The sequence below is a fragment of the Salmo salar genome, chromosome 29 (genome assembly GCF_965601325.2).
Source record: "Salmo salar chromosome 29, fSalSal1, whole genome shotgun sequence".
Lineage (NCBI taxonomy): Eukaryota > Metazoa > Chordata > Actinopteri > Salmoniformes > Salmonidae > Salmo > Salmo salar.
Genome location: NC_138319.1, coordinates 32,049,336 through 32,067,120, shown reverse-complemented (window position 1 = coordinate 32,067,120; position 17,785 = coordinate 32,049,336). Strand labels below are relative to the sequence as shown.

Below are 17,785 nucleotides of genomic sequence, written 5' to 3'. Positions count from 1 at the left end.
CCTCTCATTCTCTCTCGCTCTCTCGCTCTCTCGCTCTCTCTCTCTCTCTCTCTCTCTCTCTCTCTCTCTCTCTCTCGCTCTCGCTCTCGCTCTCTCGCTCTCTCTCTCGCTCTCTCGCTCTCTCTCTCGCTCTCTCTCTCTCTCTCTCTCTCTCTCTCTCTCTCTCGCTCTCTCTCGCTCTCTCTCTCTCTCTCTCTGATAAATAAAACTTTAAAGGACAAGGGCACTTCTCTTTTTAATGGCCTGACACACCCTCTCCGTCCAAAAATGGTCTGTTATTAGCTGCAGATTGGCCACTTTACTCTGACCTAACACCAGGGGGACTCTGTCCTGAATGGGGAAATAGGACTCCTCTTCTATCTCTGTTACCACCCACAGTGACACCAGCTTTAGGTTTATAAACTGTTGACAACTTTGTCTTCATCTCAAACACACTTGACTGTCATTTCACCCCAAATGCACTTACCATTTCCAACCACTCCTGTTGCTGTGAACAAAGTTGAGCTGATGAACGATGCTCAGAGGGGTTTCTGGGGGATTCTACTGTTGCTATAGCGACCTTTGTGGCTGGCTGCACTGCTGTTCTCTTCTATTCAGCTCTCGTAGACTTGCGTGCGTTCACATACATTCACATAGTGTGTTGGAATCCAATCCTGTTCACTTTCGTGTACACACATATACTCACATAGTGTGTTGGAATCCAATCCTGGTCACTTTCGTGTGTGCGCGCACACACAAATTCTCACACGAATGTTAATGCGGGGCAATGCATTGCAAAGCAGACCAATCAAAACGGAAGCCTCTTCAGGAGTATGGTGAAGGTAATTATGATCTCTCAGGGACTTTCTGTTGGGGTTTGGGGTGTTTTTTTGAGGCAAGAAACAGGAGGATCTTGAGATTTGATGAAGGTCTTTGGGGAACAAAGCAGGTGCTTGTAGTCTGACAGTTTCCCAGACTGACGTTTCTCTGACTCAGATGGTAGTCGATTCATTGTAAAGACTTTTGATAGTGGTTTATTTCTGGTCTGTTTCCATTTTTTGATTTTTCTTCCCTCTTCTGATTTGGTTTTGGTGTGATCTTTCTTTCTCTCGATGAGAGGAAAGGAGAGAAGCAGATGAGAGGAAAGGAAAGGAAAGGGGAGAGAAGCAGAGGAGAGGAAAGGAAAGGAAAGGAAAGGAGAAGGAGAGAAGCAGAGGAGAGGAAAGGAAAGGAAAGGAAGGGAAAGGAAAGGAAAGGAGAGAAGCGGAGAGGAAAGGAAAGGAGAAGGAGAGAAGCAGAGGAGAGGGAAGGAGTGGTGAAAGAGAGGGTAGACAGGAAAGCAGAGGAGGGGATTGGTGAGAGGAGGAGAGGGCTTTGAGCTGGGGTGTACTGGGCTGATGTGTTGGGGTGAGGGGGAAAAGAAGGGATTTGGGGTGGGGGTGGGATTTCAGATTGTGTCAGGGGATCAACTCATTCAGCACCTCAAATGGCTTTCAAAAATCAATCTTACACCACACACATACACACACACACTTTACACACAGAGGTGCATGCACACACACATTCACACACGGACTCCACACACACACACACACACAAACCCATTCATAGGTGTAGAGATCAGTGCACTATCGATCTGCTTCTGCCTGGCCATGATTAAACCAAACACACACAGGTTTCCAGTGTGAACCTTATCAGATTTAGTTCTAGCTGATGGCGTTGGAGGCTGATATGGAGGACTGCCAATACAACCCTGTATTACAGACTATTGTAAAATAGACACAAATTGCTTATTGGACATTTGTGACAGGCACATGAAAAATTAAATTTTTTCGTGTGCAGTTCATGATTTTGTATAGAGTGAATTTCATTCACAGATAAAGACAGTAGGTTACTTAAGAAAAATTATAGGAGGGAGGTTGGTCAGGGAGGATGCGAAAGTCTAGCAACCCAAAGGTTGCATGTAAAAATCTCATCACGGACAACTTTAGCATTTTAGCTACTTACTACTTTTTAGCTACTTTGCATACTACTTAACATGTTAGCTAACCCTAACCATAACTCTTTAACTACTTAGCTAGCATCTTGCCTAACCTTAACCCTTAACCCCTAAACCTAACCTTTACCCCCTAACCCTAACCTTAACCCCTAGCCTAGCTAACATTAGCCACCTAGCTAGCCTAGCTAACGTTAGCCTCAACAAATTGTAATTTGTGTAATGTACACAAATGCGTTGTGATTAAAAATGTGTAATACACACAAAAAAGTTGACTTTTTCATGTGCTGGTTGTGAATTTCGAACAAGTAATTTGTCTATTTCACAATAAGCTGTGATAGTATGTTAGCCATTAAGTCACTTAAAGACCTAATGCATCAGCTGCTGCAATCCACACACACACACCAGCCAGATCGCTCAAGTTTGGACGTCTGTCCTAAGCACGCTGGGAAATGCCTTTCAAATCGACCACTAGGGGCAACAGTGAGTGCTTTTACAATCAAGTAGGCTTGGGTTTTGCTGGGGCGTTGTGGACGGGAGAGGCAGATGGGTGTAATCCCATGACTCTGGATCCAAAGGTTGCATGTTAAATAAAGGTTAAATGAAATTAAATAAAAGTTCAATCACAGTTGTTTTTTACTGTTTTGTTTTTAACCCTATCCAAAACCTTAACCATTCAGAATGAGTGTCTAACTTAATGTTTTAACCCTATCCAAAACCTTAACCATTCAGAATGAGTGTCTAACTTAATGTTTTAACCCTATCCAAAACCTTAACCATTCAGAATGAGTGTCTAACTTAATGTTTTAACCCTATCCAAAACCTTAACCATTCAGAATGAGTGTCTAACTTAATGTTTTAACCCTATCCAAAACCTTAACCATTCAGAATGAGTGTCTAACATAATGTTTTAACCCTATCCAAAACCTTAACCATTCAGAATGAGTGTCTAACTTAATGTTTTAACCCTATCCAAAACCTTAACCAATCAGAATGAGTGTCTAACTTAATGTTTTAACCCTATCCAAAACCTTAACCATTCAGAATGAGTGTCTAACTTAATGTTTTAACCCTATCCAAAACCTTAACCATTCAGAATGAGTGTCTAACATAATGTTTTAACCCTATCCAAAACCTTAACCATTCAGAATGAGTGTCTAACTTAATGTTTTAACCCTATCCAAAACCTTAACCATTCAGAATGAGTGTCTAACTTAATGTTTTTATCCCTATCCAAAACATTAACCCTTAACTTAAAAACACTTTGAAATTTGACGTTTGGAGAAAGGTGGATAAACATCAACGAATCTGAAGTAAAATTGGTAAAAACATGAGATCTTGTTGCACACGCACACGTGTGCACGCGCACACGCACACGCACGCACGCACACACACGCACACACACACACACACACACACACACACACACACACACACACACACACACACACACACACACACACACACACACACACTCGTAATTCTTCCCTTGAAGATTTTCACAGTAGAAAAGCAGTTACATTGTTGAGACTTACCTGCAAGCTGTGTGTCCGTGTAGTGCTGCATGCTGGATCTGTGTGTCCGTGTAGTGCTGCATGCTGGATCTGTGTGTCTGTGTAGTGCTGCATGCTGGATCTGTGTGTCCGTGTAGTGCTGCATGCTGGATCTGTGTGTCCGTGTAGTGCTGCATGCTGGATCTGTGTGTCTGTGTAGTGCTGCATGCTGGATCTGTGTGTCCGTGTAGTGCTGCATGCTGGATCTGTGTGTCCGTGTAGTGCTGCATGCTGGATCTGTGTGTCTGTGTAGTGCTGCATGCTGGATCTGTGTGTCCGTGTAGTGCTGCATGCTGGATCTGTGTGTCCGTGTAGTGCTGCATGCTGGATCTTTGTGTTAATTTGTGTCTATATATCTTTCTCCTGAAGGAGTTGCAGTTTGAGAGGCTGACCCGTGAGCTGGAGGCAGAGAGACAGATTGTAGCCACCCAGCTGGAGAGATGCAAGCTGGGCTCTGAGACCGGTGGAAGTATGAGCAGCATCAGGTAACACACCTGTGTGTGTGCACGTGTGTGTGTGCGCGCGTGTGTGCGCACACGTGTGTGTGTGCGCGTGTGTGTGTGTTGTGTGTGTAGAATGGCCATCTAGCTCCCAGGGTGGAACTCTCTTTATAGGCATTCTCTCAGGTGGACACATTAATCTGTGACACCCTCTGACTCTATCTGCACACCTTGAAATGAACTGAGAGGACACATTAATCTGTGACCCCTCTGACTCTATCTGCACACCTTGAAATGAACTGAGGGGACACATTAATCTGTGACCCCTCTGACTCTATCTGCACACCTTGAAATGAACTGAGGGGACACATTAATCTGTGACACCCTCTGACTCTATCTGCACACCTTGAAATGAACTGAGAGGACACATTAATCTGTGACACCCTCTGACTCTATCTGCACACCTTGAAATGAACTGAGAGGACACATTAATCTGTGACACCCTCTGACTCTATCTGCACACCTTGAAATGAACTGAGAGGAGAACAATTGTTGGTCTCTAGTCCTATTGTGGGTGTGTGAGGGGGATGTGTGATGGTGTGTGTGTGTGTGTGTGTGTGTGTGTGTGTGTGTGTGTGTGTGTGTGTGTGTGTGTGTGTGTGTGAGGGGGATGTGTGATGTGTGTGTGTGTGTGTGTGAGGGGGATGTGTGATGTGTGTGTGTGTGTGAGGGGGATATGTGTGTGTGTGTGTGAGGGGGATGTGTGTGTGTGTGTGTGTGTGTGTGTGTGTGTGTGTGTGTGTGTGTGTGTGTGTGTGTGTGTGATGTGTGTGTGTGTGTGTGTGTGTGTGAGGGGGATGTGTGATGTGTGTGTGTGTGTGTGAGGGGGATGTGTGATGTGTGTGTGTGTGTGAGGGGGATATGTGTGTGTGTGTGTGAGGGGGATGTGTGTGTGTGTGTGTGTGTGTGTGTGTGTGTGTGTGTGTGTGTGTGTGTGTGTGTGTGTGTGTGTGTGTGTGTGTGTGTGTGTGTGTGTGTGTGTGTGTGTGTGTGGGTGTGTGTGTGTGTGTGTGAGGGGGATGTGTGTGTGTATGTGTGAGGGGGATGTGTGATGTGTGTGTGTGTGAGGGGGATATGTGTGTGTGTGTGTGAGGGGGATGTGTGTGTGTGTGTGTGAGGGGGGTGTGTGTGTGTGTGTGTGTGTGTGTGTGTGTGTGTGTGTGTGTGTGTGTGTGTGTGTGTGTGTGTGTGTGTGTGTGTGTGAGTGGGATGTGTGTGTGTGTGAGAGAGGGATGTGTGATGTTTGTGTGTGTGTGTGTGTGTGAGGGGGATGTGTGATGTTTGTGTGTGTGTAAGTGCGTGGCCAAGCTAACTCATTGTCATGGGAGAAATACTTTAATATTCGCGTGTTAATTAGAATGGCCCTAGATTGTCCAAAAACTGTTAAATTATGTTGGGCAATTATGAGTCTGACCTTATGAGTCTGACCTTGGGGTGCAAAAATGTGTCAGCAGACAACGGAGAAAGAGCACTTCATGGAAAGAGGGAAGAGGATGATGAAGGAAGGAGATATGGATAGAGGATAGGATGTCAGCATCTGACTTGCCTGTTAATTCATTAGCTTCTGTATGCTAACAGTGGAGCAGAGCGGAACTGAATTCAGACTGTGTGTGTGTGTGTGTGTGTGTGTGTGTGTGTGTGTGTGTGTGTGTGTGTGTGTGTGTGTGTGTGTGTGTGTGTGTGTGTGTGTGTGTGTGTGTGTGTGTGTGTGGCTGAGTTCAGAGTTCATCATGCTGTTCATAGTTCATCATGCTGAGTACATAGTTCATCAGGCTGAGTACATAGTTCATCATGCTGAGTACATAGTTCATCATGCTGAGTACATAGTTCATCATGCTGAGTACATAGTTCATCATACTGAGTTCATAGTGCACCAAACACAGGCATGTCAAAAGCAGAGATGTTCTCTAATAAATGAATTGCGTAAGAACAGAACTCCTAGCTGACTGACTGGAGAGACAGAAGGATGGATTAGAAACACTGGGAAAGAAGTGTCTCAAATATTTCATAATCAAACATTCATGGTTTAGAAACAGTGGTTGGGAGTGTCCGGGACAGGCTAGGACAACTGACGTACTTTCACCATAACCAATCATTGGTAATGTCAACTGATTGGTCTACTGCTAGCCTATCATCTGTCAGTTGAGAAAAGTGAGTGAAGCATGTCATCTCGGTCTACATGTTGTTCTATGAACTCAGCATGATGAACTATGAACTCAGCATGATGAACTATGAACTCAGCATGATGAACTATGAACTCAGCATTATTAACTATGAACTCAGCATGATGAACTATGAACTCAGCATTATGAACTATGAACTCAGCATTATGAACTATGAACTCAGCATGATGAACTATGAACTCAGCATTATGAACTATGAACTCAGAATGATGAACTATGAACTCAAGCATGATAAACTATGAACTCAGCATGATGAACTATGATCTCAGCTTTTTAAACTCAGCATTATGAACTATGAATTTAGCATTGTGAACTCATCATAATGAACTGTGACCTCAGCACTATGGACTATGAACTAAGCATTATGAACTATGAACTCATCATGATGAACTATGAACTCGACACTATGATCTCAGCATTATGAACTATGAACTCAGTATTGTGAACGATGAACTTATCATTGTGAACTCCATGAGGAATTATGAGCTCTTCATTGTGAACTATGAACTCAGCATGATGCACTATGTCCTACGCCTGATGAGCTATGAGCTCAGCATTATGAACGGTGACCTCAACATTTTGAACTCAGTCTGATGAACTATGAGCTCAGCATTATAAACTATGAACTCAGCATTGTGAACTCAACATGATGAACTATGAACTCAATATGATGAACTATGAACTCAGACTGATGAACTATAAACTCAGCATGATAAACTATGAACTCAGAGTTTTGAACTCAGCATTATGAACTATGAGCTAAGCATTGTGAACTCAGCATCATGAACTATGAACTCAGTACTATGAACTCAGCGTGATGAACTATGAACTCAGCATGATGAACTATGAACTCAGCATTATGAACTATAAACTCAGCACTATGAACTCAGCGTGATGAACTATGAACTCAGCATGATGAACTATGAATGCATCTTTATGAACAGCATTATGAACTATGATCTCAGAGTTGTGAACTCAGCGTGATGAATTATGAAGTCAGCATGATGAACTATGACCTCAGGATTATGAACTGTGAACTCATCATTATGAACTATGAACTCAGCATTATGAACTATGAACTCATCATTTTGAACTATAAACTCAGCAATATGATCTCAGCATTATGAACTATAAACTCAGCAATATGAACTCATCATTTTGAACTATAAACTCAGCGATATGATCTCAGCATTATGAACTATAAACTCAGCAATATGATCTCAGCATTATGAACTATAAACTCAGCAATATGATCTCAGCATTATGAACTATAAACTCAGCAATATGATCTCAGCATGATGAACAATGAACTAAGCATTGTGTCATGTCTTTGGCATCATTAAACTGAAGACATGTTTATCAAATAACTCTCTGAAATTATTATTACGCGATTAACCTCTTACATCTAGACGTTCCGCTAGCGGAACACCTGCTCCAATATCCAATGATGGGCGTGGCGCGAAATACAAACTCCTCTAAAATCTGAAAACTTCCATTTTTCAAACATATGACTATTTTACAGCATTTTAAAGACAAGACTCTCGTTAATCTAACCACACTGTCCGATTTCAAAAAGGCTTTACAGCGAAAGCAAAACATTACATTATATCAGCAGAGTACCCAGCCAGAAATAATCAGACACCCATTTTTCAAGCTAGCATATAATGTCACAAAAAACAAAACCAAAGCTAAATGCAGCACTAACCTTTGATGATCTTCATCAGATGACAACCCTAGGACATTATGTTATACAATGCATGCATGTTTTGTTCAATCAAGTTCATATTTATATCAAAAACCAGCTTTTTTTACATTAGCATGTGACGTTCAGAACTAACATACCCCCCGCAAACATCTGGTGAATTTACTAAATTACTCACGATAAACGTTCACAAAAAACATAACAATTATTTTAAGAATTATAGATACAGAACTCCTCTATGCACTCGATATGTCCGATTTTAAAATAGCTTTTCGGTGAAAGCACATTTTGCAATATTCTCAGTAGATAGCCCAGCCATCACGGCTAGCCATTTAGACACCCACCAAGTTTAGCCCTGACCAAACTCCGTTTGATTACCTTTGTTGTCTTCGTCAGAATGCACTCCCAGGACTGCTACTTCAATAACAAATGTTGGTTTGGTCCAAAATAATCCATCGTTATATCCAAATAGCGGCGTTTTGTTCGTGCGTTCTAGACACTATCCGAAGTGTAAATACGGGTCACGAGCATGGCGCAATTCGTGACAAAAGATTTCTAAATATTCCATTACCGTACTTCGAAGCATGTCAACCGCTGTTTAAAATCAATTTTAATGCCATTTTTCTCGTAAAAAAGCGATAATATTCCGACCGGGAATCTGCGTTTAGGTAAACAGAGGAAAGAAAACAAAGCATTCTGTCGACGCGGGCACGCGCCTGAGTCTCACAGTACTGTAACCATCCACTACCCAAACGCGCTACTTTGTTTCAACCAGAGCCTGCAAAGCCACAATTCAGCTTTTTTCCGCCTTCTGAGAGCCCATGGGAGACGTAGGAAGTGTCACGTAACAGCAGAGATCCTCTGTAATGGATAGAGATGGCAAAGAAGGCAAAGAAATGGTCAGACAGGGTACTTCCTGTACAGAATCTTCTCAGGTTTTGGCCTGCCAAATGAGTTCTGTTATACTCACAGACACCATTCAAACAGTTTTAGAAACTTTGGAGTGTTTTCTATCCAAAGCTAATAATTATATGCATATTCTAGTTTCTGGGCAGGAGTAATAATCAGATTAAATCGGGTACGTTTTTTATCCGGCTGTGAAAATACTGCCCCCTATCCATAACAGGTTAAACTGATTAATCGTGTAACTGTAATTAACTAGGAGGTCAGGGCACCAAGGAAAATATTCAGATTACAAAGTTATAATTTTCTTAATATAACTTTCAGATATTATAATATCTGATCGATTAGTCTCCTGATTAATGACGTATTATTTACCTCACGCCAGTCTCATTCCAAACGTCGTAAATTGTTGGTTATCTGTACGAACCCAGTCTTCACTATCAGTCATCCATACATCAATTGTCTTAAAATCATTTATTTACTAACTAAGTAATTCACAGAAATGCATAACAAACAGATATGGTTACAAGGAAATGATAGGAGAATGTGCCCTAGTGGGCTAAACCGGCATGGCGGCTTGTTAGACAAAAGGGGAGTGGGGTCAGCGGAGAAGACACTACAGAGTTGATAAATATTAACAATTGAAATGCTAAACCTTTGCACATGAACGCTCACTCAGTCGGGAACAATTGCAATCAATATATATATTTACGCTCAGTGTGTCGTCGGGAACTTTGTTGGAGAGGTTTGTTCTGTTGGAGTGGTTGTCTGCGCGTTCTCTCTCTCTCTCTTTCTCTCTCTCCCTCTCTCTCTCTCTCTCTCTCTCTCAACCTCTCGGTTAGAATGGATATTTCAAAGTGACATTCATTAATGTCGTTATAGGACGGATGTTTCGTCGGTCTTCGCGTTCAATGATACCAAATTCCTAGCTGCAGACTAGTAATTAATATCAAAGACTTGTTATTATTCTGTCGGTATCGATAGTCTAAGAGTTTAACCACATGGTATGGTTAAAGTTCAGAACGAGGAATGCATGGTCAAACCTTGGCCCTCTCGTTATCGAGGTAAGCTGGTCTGGTGATAGAAACCCTGGGTGGGGGTTATATTCGGAATACAGAAAAAGGCTGTCTCATGACGCCTGGTCCTGTCTGTGTCCCTGGGGGCGTGCCAAGGACTTAGTTAAGACTCCAAAGGAAATTGGAGTTTCCTTCATTAAACAGTCCAAAATCACATTACACAATTTCACAAACAGTTCCATCCTTATTCATTCATTTTATACAACCATTTAGATGTAAGTCTCATAGCTGAGGCTATTGTGTAAACATGATTATGGTAATATTGTCTCTCATGAGTTTCACAAAATTGTACCAAACGGACCAGTTCGTAGCTGGATTCTTCAATGATCTTTTATACCTTCTCCAGAACATAAATGTCTTTCGGTTCTCCAGTCCTGTGAGGTGGAAGAATTCCTGGGTTCTTTCTATGAAACCCACTCTCTCTTTATACTGTGGCCATGAGGCGGGACATTTTCTTAGGAATTTACGACCTCGCTCACAGGGCCTGGGTAGGGGGAGATAGGGGGATGGTGCATATAAAACCCAAAGAGGGCAACGTCATGACAATTGTGATCTCAGAATTTTGAACTATGATCTCAGCATTATGAACTATGAACTCAGCAATATGATCTCTGCATGATGAACTATGAACTAAGCATTGTGATCTCAGCATTTTGATCTATGATCTCAGCATTATGAACTATAAACTCAGCAATATGATCTCTGCATGATGAACTTTGAACTAAGCATTGTGATCTCAGCATTTTGAACTATGATCTCAGCATTATGAACTATAAACTCAGCAATAAGATCTCAAATGAACTAAGTATTGTGAACGCATTATGAAGTATGATCTCAGAATAATGAACTCAGCATAATGAACTATGAACTCAGCGTGATGAACTATGAACTCAGCATGATGAACTATGACCTCAGCATGATGAACTATGACCTCAGCATTATGAACTGTGAACTCATCATTATGAACTCAGCATGATGAACTATGAACTCAGCATTATGAACTATGAACTCAGCATAATGAACTATGAACTCAGCATTATGAGCTATGAACTCAGTATCATGAACTATGAACTCAGCATTATGAACTATGAACCCAGCATGATAAACTATGAACTCAGCGTTTTGAACACAGCATTATGAACTGTGAACTCAGCATTATGAACTATGAGCTAAGCATTTTGAACTCAGCATCATGAACTATAAACTCACCATTATGAACTCAGCATGATGAACTATGAACTCAGCATTATGAACTATAAACTCAGCACTATGAACTCAGCATGATGAACTATGAACGCATCTTTATGAACAGCATTATGAACTATGATCTCAGAATTGTGAACTCAGCATGATGAACTATGAACTCAGCATGATAAACTATGAACTCAGCCTGATGAACTATGAACTCAGCATGATGAACTATGAACTCAGCATTATGAACTATAAACTCAGCAATATGATCTCAGCATTATGAACTATAAACTCAGCAATATGATCTCAGCATTTTGAATTATGATCTCAGCATTATGAACTATGATCTCAGAATTGTGAACTCAGCATGATGAATTATGAACTTAGCATGATGAACTATGAACTCAGCATTATGAACTATGAACTCAGCATTATGAACTATGAACTCAGCATTATGAACTATGATCTCAGAATTGTGAACTCAGCATATTGAACTATGAACTCAGCGTGATGAACTATGAACTCAGCGTGATGAACTATGAACTCAGCATAATGAACTATGATCTCAGCATTAGGAGCTATTAACCCAGCATTATGAACTATGAACTCAGCATTATGACCTATGAACTCAGCATGGTGAACTATGAACTCAGCATTATGAACTATAAACTCAGCACTATGATCTCAGCATTATGAACTTAACTAAGTGAGCTATGTACTCAGCATTATGAACTCAACTAAATGAGCTAAGTACTCAGCATTATGAAATCAGCATTATGAACTATGATCTCAGCATTATGAACTCAGCATTATGAACTATGATCTCAGCATTATGAACATTGTACTCAGTATTATGAATTATGAACTCAGCATTATGAACTCAGCATTATGAACTATGAACAAAGCATGATGAACTATGAACTCAGCATTATGAACTATGAACTCAGCATTATGAACTATGACCTCAGCATTATGAACTCAGCATTATGAACTATGAACTCAGCATTATGAACTATGAACTCAGCATTATGAACTCAGCATTATGAACTATGAACTCAGCTTCATGAACTCAGCATGATGAACTATGAACTCAGCATTATGAACTATGAACTCAGCATGATGAACTATGAACTCAGCATTATGAACTATGAACTCAGCATTATGAACTATGAACTCAGCATTATGAACTCAGCATTATGAACTATGAACTCAGCATTATGAACTCAGCTTAATGAACTGTGAACTCAGCATTCTGAACGCAGCAATTTGAACTATGAACTTAGCCTGATGAACTATGAACTCTACATTGTGATCTCAGCATGATGAACTATGAACTCAGGATAATGAACTATGAACTCAGCCTGATGAACTGTGAACTCAGCATCATGAACTCAGCATTATGAACTCAGCCTGATGAACTGTGAACTCAGCATCATAAACGTTGATCTCAGCCTGATGAACTCAGGAGGATCTCCATTCTGGTGATATTCTCATGTTGAACACTGACACAGGACTGCCCTAGCTCGATTGCCTGTGTGTGTGTTTGTGTGTGTGTGTTTTTTGCATGTATATTGTATGTATTCACATGAATGTGTGTGTGTGTGTGTGTGTGTGTGTGTAGCCTGTATTCTAATCCACACATCAGGCCTGGATGAGGACCAACCCTGCTGGCAGTCATTCTCCTATGCTGCTTGTGTAGTAATGTGATTACTCCCCATATGTGACGGCTTTTCCTTGCTAAGCTTTGTCTGACGTCTGTTTGTGTGTGTATGGAGGATGTGTGTGTGTGTGCGTGTGTGTGTGTGTGTGTGTGTTTGTGTTGTTGTGTCTATGGAGGATGTGTGCGTGTGGGTGTGTCTATGGAGGATGTGTGTGTGTGTGTGTGTGTGTGTGTGTGTGTGTGTGTGTGTGTGTGTGTCTCACTGTGTGTGTGTGTGTGTGTGTGTGTGTGTGTGTGTGTGTGTGTGTGTGTGTGTGTGTGTGTGTGTGTCTCGCTGGCGTGTCTGCTCATTTGACGCTTGGCCGCTGGTATTGTGTGAGTGACTGGGGTCTTTTAATAGATACAGGCCATGTTTTATAACCCAGGCAACTCAATATCTCAGTGTGGATATTAACAGATGTAATGGTTGGTTGTGGCTGATCAGAGATTCATCTTTATTCACAGAGACATCTCTAACTTTTTCCAGACTGCTTCCCAAATGGCAACCTATTCCAAACAAAGTGCACTAATTTTGACCAGCCTCATATGGTTCTGATTTGAAGGAGTGAATAGGGCACCATTCTAGATGCATGCCCAGTCATCATTCAGTCAGAAACCCTCTCACAGACAGGCCAGGGACACAACCATCTAAATGACTGAAACCCCTTGTATTTGTAATGTTAGTGGAAATCATGTTGGACATAAGCATATGACCACTGTATGTGTGTGTTTTGCATATGTGTGTGTGTGTGTGTGTGTGTGTGTGTGTGTGTGTGTGTGTGTGTGTGTGTGTGTGTGTGTGTGTGTGTGTGTGTGTGTGTGTGTGTGTGTGTGTGTGTGTGTGTGTGTGTGTGTGTGTGTGTGTGTGTGTGTGTGTGTGTGTGTGTGTGTGTCAGTTCTGGAGGTGCCACCCTGCCTCTCCTCAGGAGTGTTCCGCTCCATAAAGCCGTTCAGGCATCTCCACAGACACCTCTCTGGGCTGAGGACCCTGGCCATCCTTCTGTGGCGAGACACACCCAGGGTGCTAGTGAGTAACATATGTTCTCTCAGCAAGTGCTCAGCACGCTTCGGAACGGTAATGGCAGTTACGAGTAACACACACACACACAAACACCCCATGCTGGGGCTCAGACCCCAGTATCTAAGTGTTAAAGTGGAACCTGGAGAGACAACATTCACTAAAAGGTGTCGGAAGGTTTCTCTTTCTCTCTCTCTCCCCCTCCCTCCCGTCCCTTCCAGCTAGCATTACAGTCACCCAGGACAGAGCTGATATGTGCTCTGTGTCAATACAACGTTGAAAGGCTACAGGAAGCAGACTCAAACTGTTGACAGGCTACAGGAAGCAGACTCAAACTGTTGACAGGCTTCAGGAAGCAGACTCAAACTGTTGACAGGCTACAGGAAGCAGACTCAAACTGTTGACAGGCTACAGGAAGCAGACTCAAACTGTTGACAGGCTACAGGAAGCAGACTCAAACTGTTGACAGGCTACAGGAAGCAGACTCAAACTGTTGACAGGCTTCAGGAAGCAGACTCAAACTGTTGACAGGCTACAGGAAGCAGACTCAAACTGTTGACAGGCTACAGGAAGCAGACTCAAACTGTTGACAGGCTACAGGAAGCAAACTCAAACTGTTGACAGGCTACAGGAAGCAGACTCAAACTGTTGACAGGCTACAGGAAGCAGACTCAAACTGTTGACAGGCTACAGGAAGCAGACTCAATCTGTTGACAGGCTACAGGAAGCAGACTCAAACTGTTGACAGGCTACAGGAAGCAGACTCAAACTGTTGACAGGCTTCAGGAAGCAGACTCAAACTGTTGACAGGCTACAGGAAGCAGACTCAAACTGTTGACAGGCTACAGGAAGCAGACTCAAACTGTTGACAGGCTACAGGAAGCAGACTCAAACTGTTGACAGGCTACAGGAAGCAGAATCAAACTGTTGACAGGCTACAGGAAGCAGACTCAAACTGTTGACAGGCTACAGGAAGCAGACTCAAACTGTTGACAGGCTTCAGGAAGCAGACTCAAACTGTTGACAGGCTACAGGAAGCAGACTCAAACTGTTGACAGGCTACAGGAAGCAGACTCAAACTGTTGACAGGCTACAGGAAGCAGACTCAAACTGTTGACAGGCTACAGGAAGCAGACTCAAACTGTTGACAGGCTACAGGAAGCAGACTCAAACTGTTGACAGGCTTCAGGAAGCAGACTCAAACTGTTGACAGGCTACAGGAAGCAGACTCAAACTGTTGACAGGCTACAGGAAGCAGACTCAAACTGTTGACAGGCTTCAGGAAGCAGACTCAAACTGTTGACAGGCTACAGGAAGCAGACTCAAACTGTTGACAGGCTACAGGAAGCAGACTCAAACTGTTGACAGGCTTCAGGAAGCAGACTCAAACTGTGGACAGGCTACAGGAAGCAGACTCAAACTGTTGACAGGCTACAGGAAGCAGACTCAAACTGTTGACAGGCTACAGGAAGCAGACTCAAACTGTTGACAGGCTACAGGAAGTAGAATCAAACTGTTGACAGGCTACAGGAAGCAGACTCAAACTGTTGACAGGCTACAGGAAGCAGACTCAAACTGTTGACAGGCTACAGGAAGCAGACTTAAACTGTTGACAGGCTACAGGAAGCAGACTCAAACTGTTGACAGGCTTCAGGAAGCAGACTCAAACTGTTGACAGGCTACAGGAAGCAGACTCAAACTGTTGACAGGCTACAGGAAGCAGACTCAAACTGTTGACAGGCTACAGGAAGCAGACTCAAACTGTTGACAGGCTTCAGGAAGCAGACTCAAACTGTTGACAGGCTACAGGAAGCAGACTCAAACTGTTGACAGGCTACAGGAAGCAGACTCAAACTGTTGACAGGCTTCAGGAATCAGACTCAAACTGTTGACAGGCTACAGGAAGCAGACTCAAACTGTTGACAGGCTACAGGAAGCAGACTCAAACTGTTGACAGGCTACAGGAAGCAGACTCAAACTGTTGACAGGCTACAGGAAACAGACTCAAACTGTTGACAGGTTTCAGGAAGCAGACTCAAACTGTTGACAGGCTACAGGAAGCAGACTCAAACTGTTGACAGGCTACAGGAAGCAGACTCAAACTGTTGACAGGCTACAGGAAGCAGACTCAAACTGTTGACAGGCTACAGGAAGCAGACTCAAACTGTTGACAGGCTACAGGAAGCAGACTCAAACTGTTGACAGGCTTCAGGAAGCAGACTCAAACTGTTGACAGGCTACAGGAAGCAGACTCAAACTGTTGACAGGCTACAGGAAGCAGACTCAAACTGTTGACAGGCTACAGGAAGCAGAGTCAAACTGTTGACAGGCTACAGGAAGCAGACTGAACCTCAGAATGGAATTACATTGGGAGGTTTCTATAAGCTGCTCAAGCTACTAAAGAGTGGATAATACGTCTCTATAGGGTTTATGTTGGGAGGAACTGTAGCATCTACTGGCATTTCCTACCAGAAATAATGTCTCAACCAATATCTTTCAACCATTTGTTTCATTGGCTCCAGGAAAGACTGATCAAATTGTCATATCACTCTGCATCCTCCTGTAACTCTTCCTATAGTGCTGGGTAGGAGGTGATGGATGATACTGGGTGATGAGTGATGCTTCTAAACCACAGTTCATCAGGAATAACAACTCAATTACTTCACTGGATCTGGCAGAAGTTGAAGAGTGATGAGGGAGAGAGAGAGAGAAAGATAGGGAAGGAGAGAGGATAGAGAGAGAGGGAGAGCGAGAGAGAGGGAGAGAGGGAGAGAGAGATTGATCATGGCTATGCCCGGTGTATATCATATCAGTAGATATAACAACCGGTGTTTTGGCCTAGCAGGAAATGACCCTGTGATTAATATGCAAATGAGATTGAAGCGTAGGAAAACGAGGGAGCAAAACAAACAACCCAAAACGAGTGTTTTATTCTGTTTAAGAGAATTGTTAGCGTCTGATGAGAGGAAAGGTGTAGGTATTAATGGAGAGAATAAGATCAGGCCACAGCCAAAGTAGGGAGGGAGAGAGGGATGGATGGATGGAGCGAGAGACGGAGGGAGAGAGGACGGAGGGAGAGTGGACGTTGGCATAGAGGGACGGAGGGAGAGAGGACGACAGAGGGAGAGAGGACGGAGGGAGAGAGGGACGGAGGGAGAGAGGACGACAGAGGGAGGGAGAGAGGACAGAGGGAGAGTGGACGTTGGCATAGAGGGACGGAGGGAGAGAGGACGGAGGGAGAGAGGGACGGAGGGAGAGAGGGACGGAGGGAGAGAGGACGACAGAGGGAGGGAGAGAGGACGGAGGGAGAGTGGACGTTGGCATAGAGGGACGGAGGGAGAGAGGACGGAGGGAGAGAGGGACGGAGGGAGAGAGGGACGGAGGGAGAGAGGACGGCGGGAGAGAGGGACGGAGGTATAAAGGACGGAGGGAGAGCTGTACAGAGGGAAATAGGACAGAGGGAGAGAGGACGACAGAGGGAGAGAGGACGGAGGGAGAGAGGGACGGAGGTATAAAGGACGGAGGGAGAGCTGTACAGAAGGAAATAGGACAGAGGGAGAGAGGGAATGAGGGATGGCTGGAGGAAGAAAGAGCTGCCTAATAAATTGCTTTCGTTATCATGAGTCAGCAACGGAATAGGTTCATTGATTTATCTCTGTTAATTTTTACCATTCGTTCTTTCTCTCCATCTCCCCTCTCTCTCTCTCTCTCTCTCTCTCTCTCTCTCCCTCGACCATACACTATTTCTCCCTCCCTCTCTCTCTTTCTTTCTCCTCTCTTTCTCTCCCTTCCTCATTGCCTCTGCTTGTAAATGTGTGTGAATCTATAGTAAAGGCTTCATTACCAACTTTATAAACCTGCAGTGATTGACGTGTGTGTGTGTGTGTGTGTGTGTGTGTGTGTGTGTGTGTGTGTGTGTGTGTGTGTGTGTGTGTGTGTGTGTGTGTGATGGTGTGTGCGCGCGCGGGTGCGTGCACTTGTGTCT

At 43.3% G+C, this 17,785-nt stretch overlaps 1 protein-coding gene across 1 annotated transcript in view; it reads left to right on the top strand.

The window, feature by feature from the left end:
• The window catches only part of LOC106590590 (catenin delta-2), a 597,564-nt gene that overhangs the window by 175,946 nt on the left and 403,833 nt on the right, over nucleotides 1–17,785 (top strand). Inside the window, exon 3 of the mRNA XM_045710617.2 lies at nucleotides 3,898–4,013. Within this exon, the coding sequence (XP_045566573.1) occupies nucleotides 3,898–4,013 (116 nt within the window). The remainder of the gene's footprint in view (nucleotides 1–3,897; nucleotides 4,014–17,785) is intronic.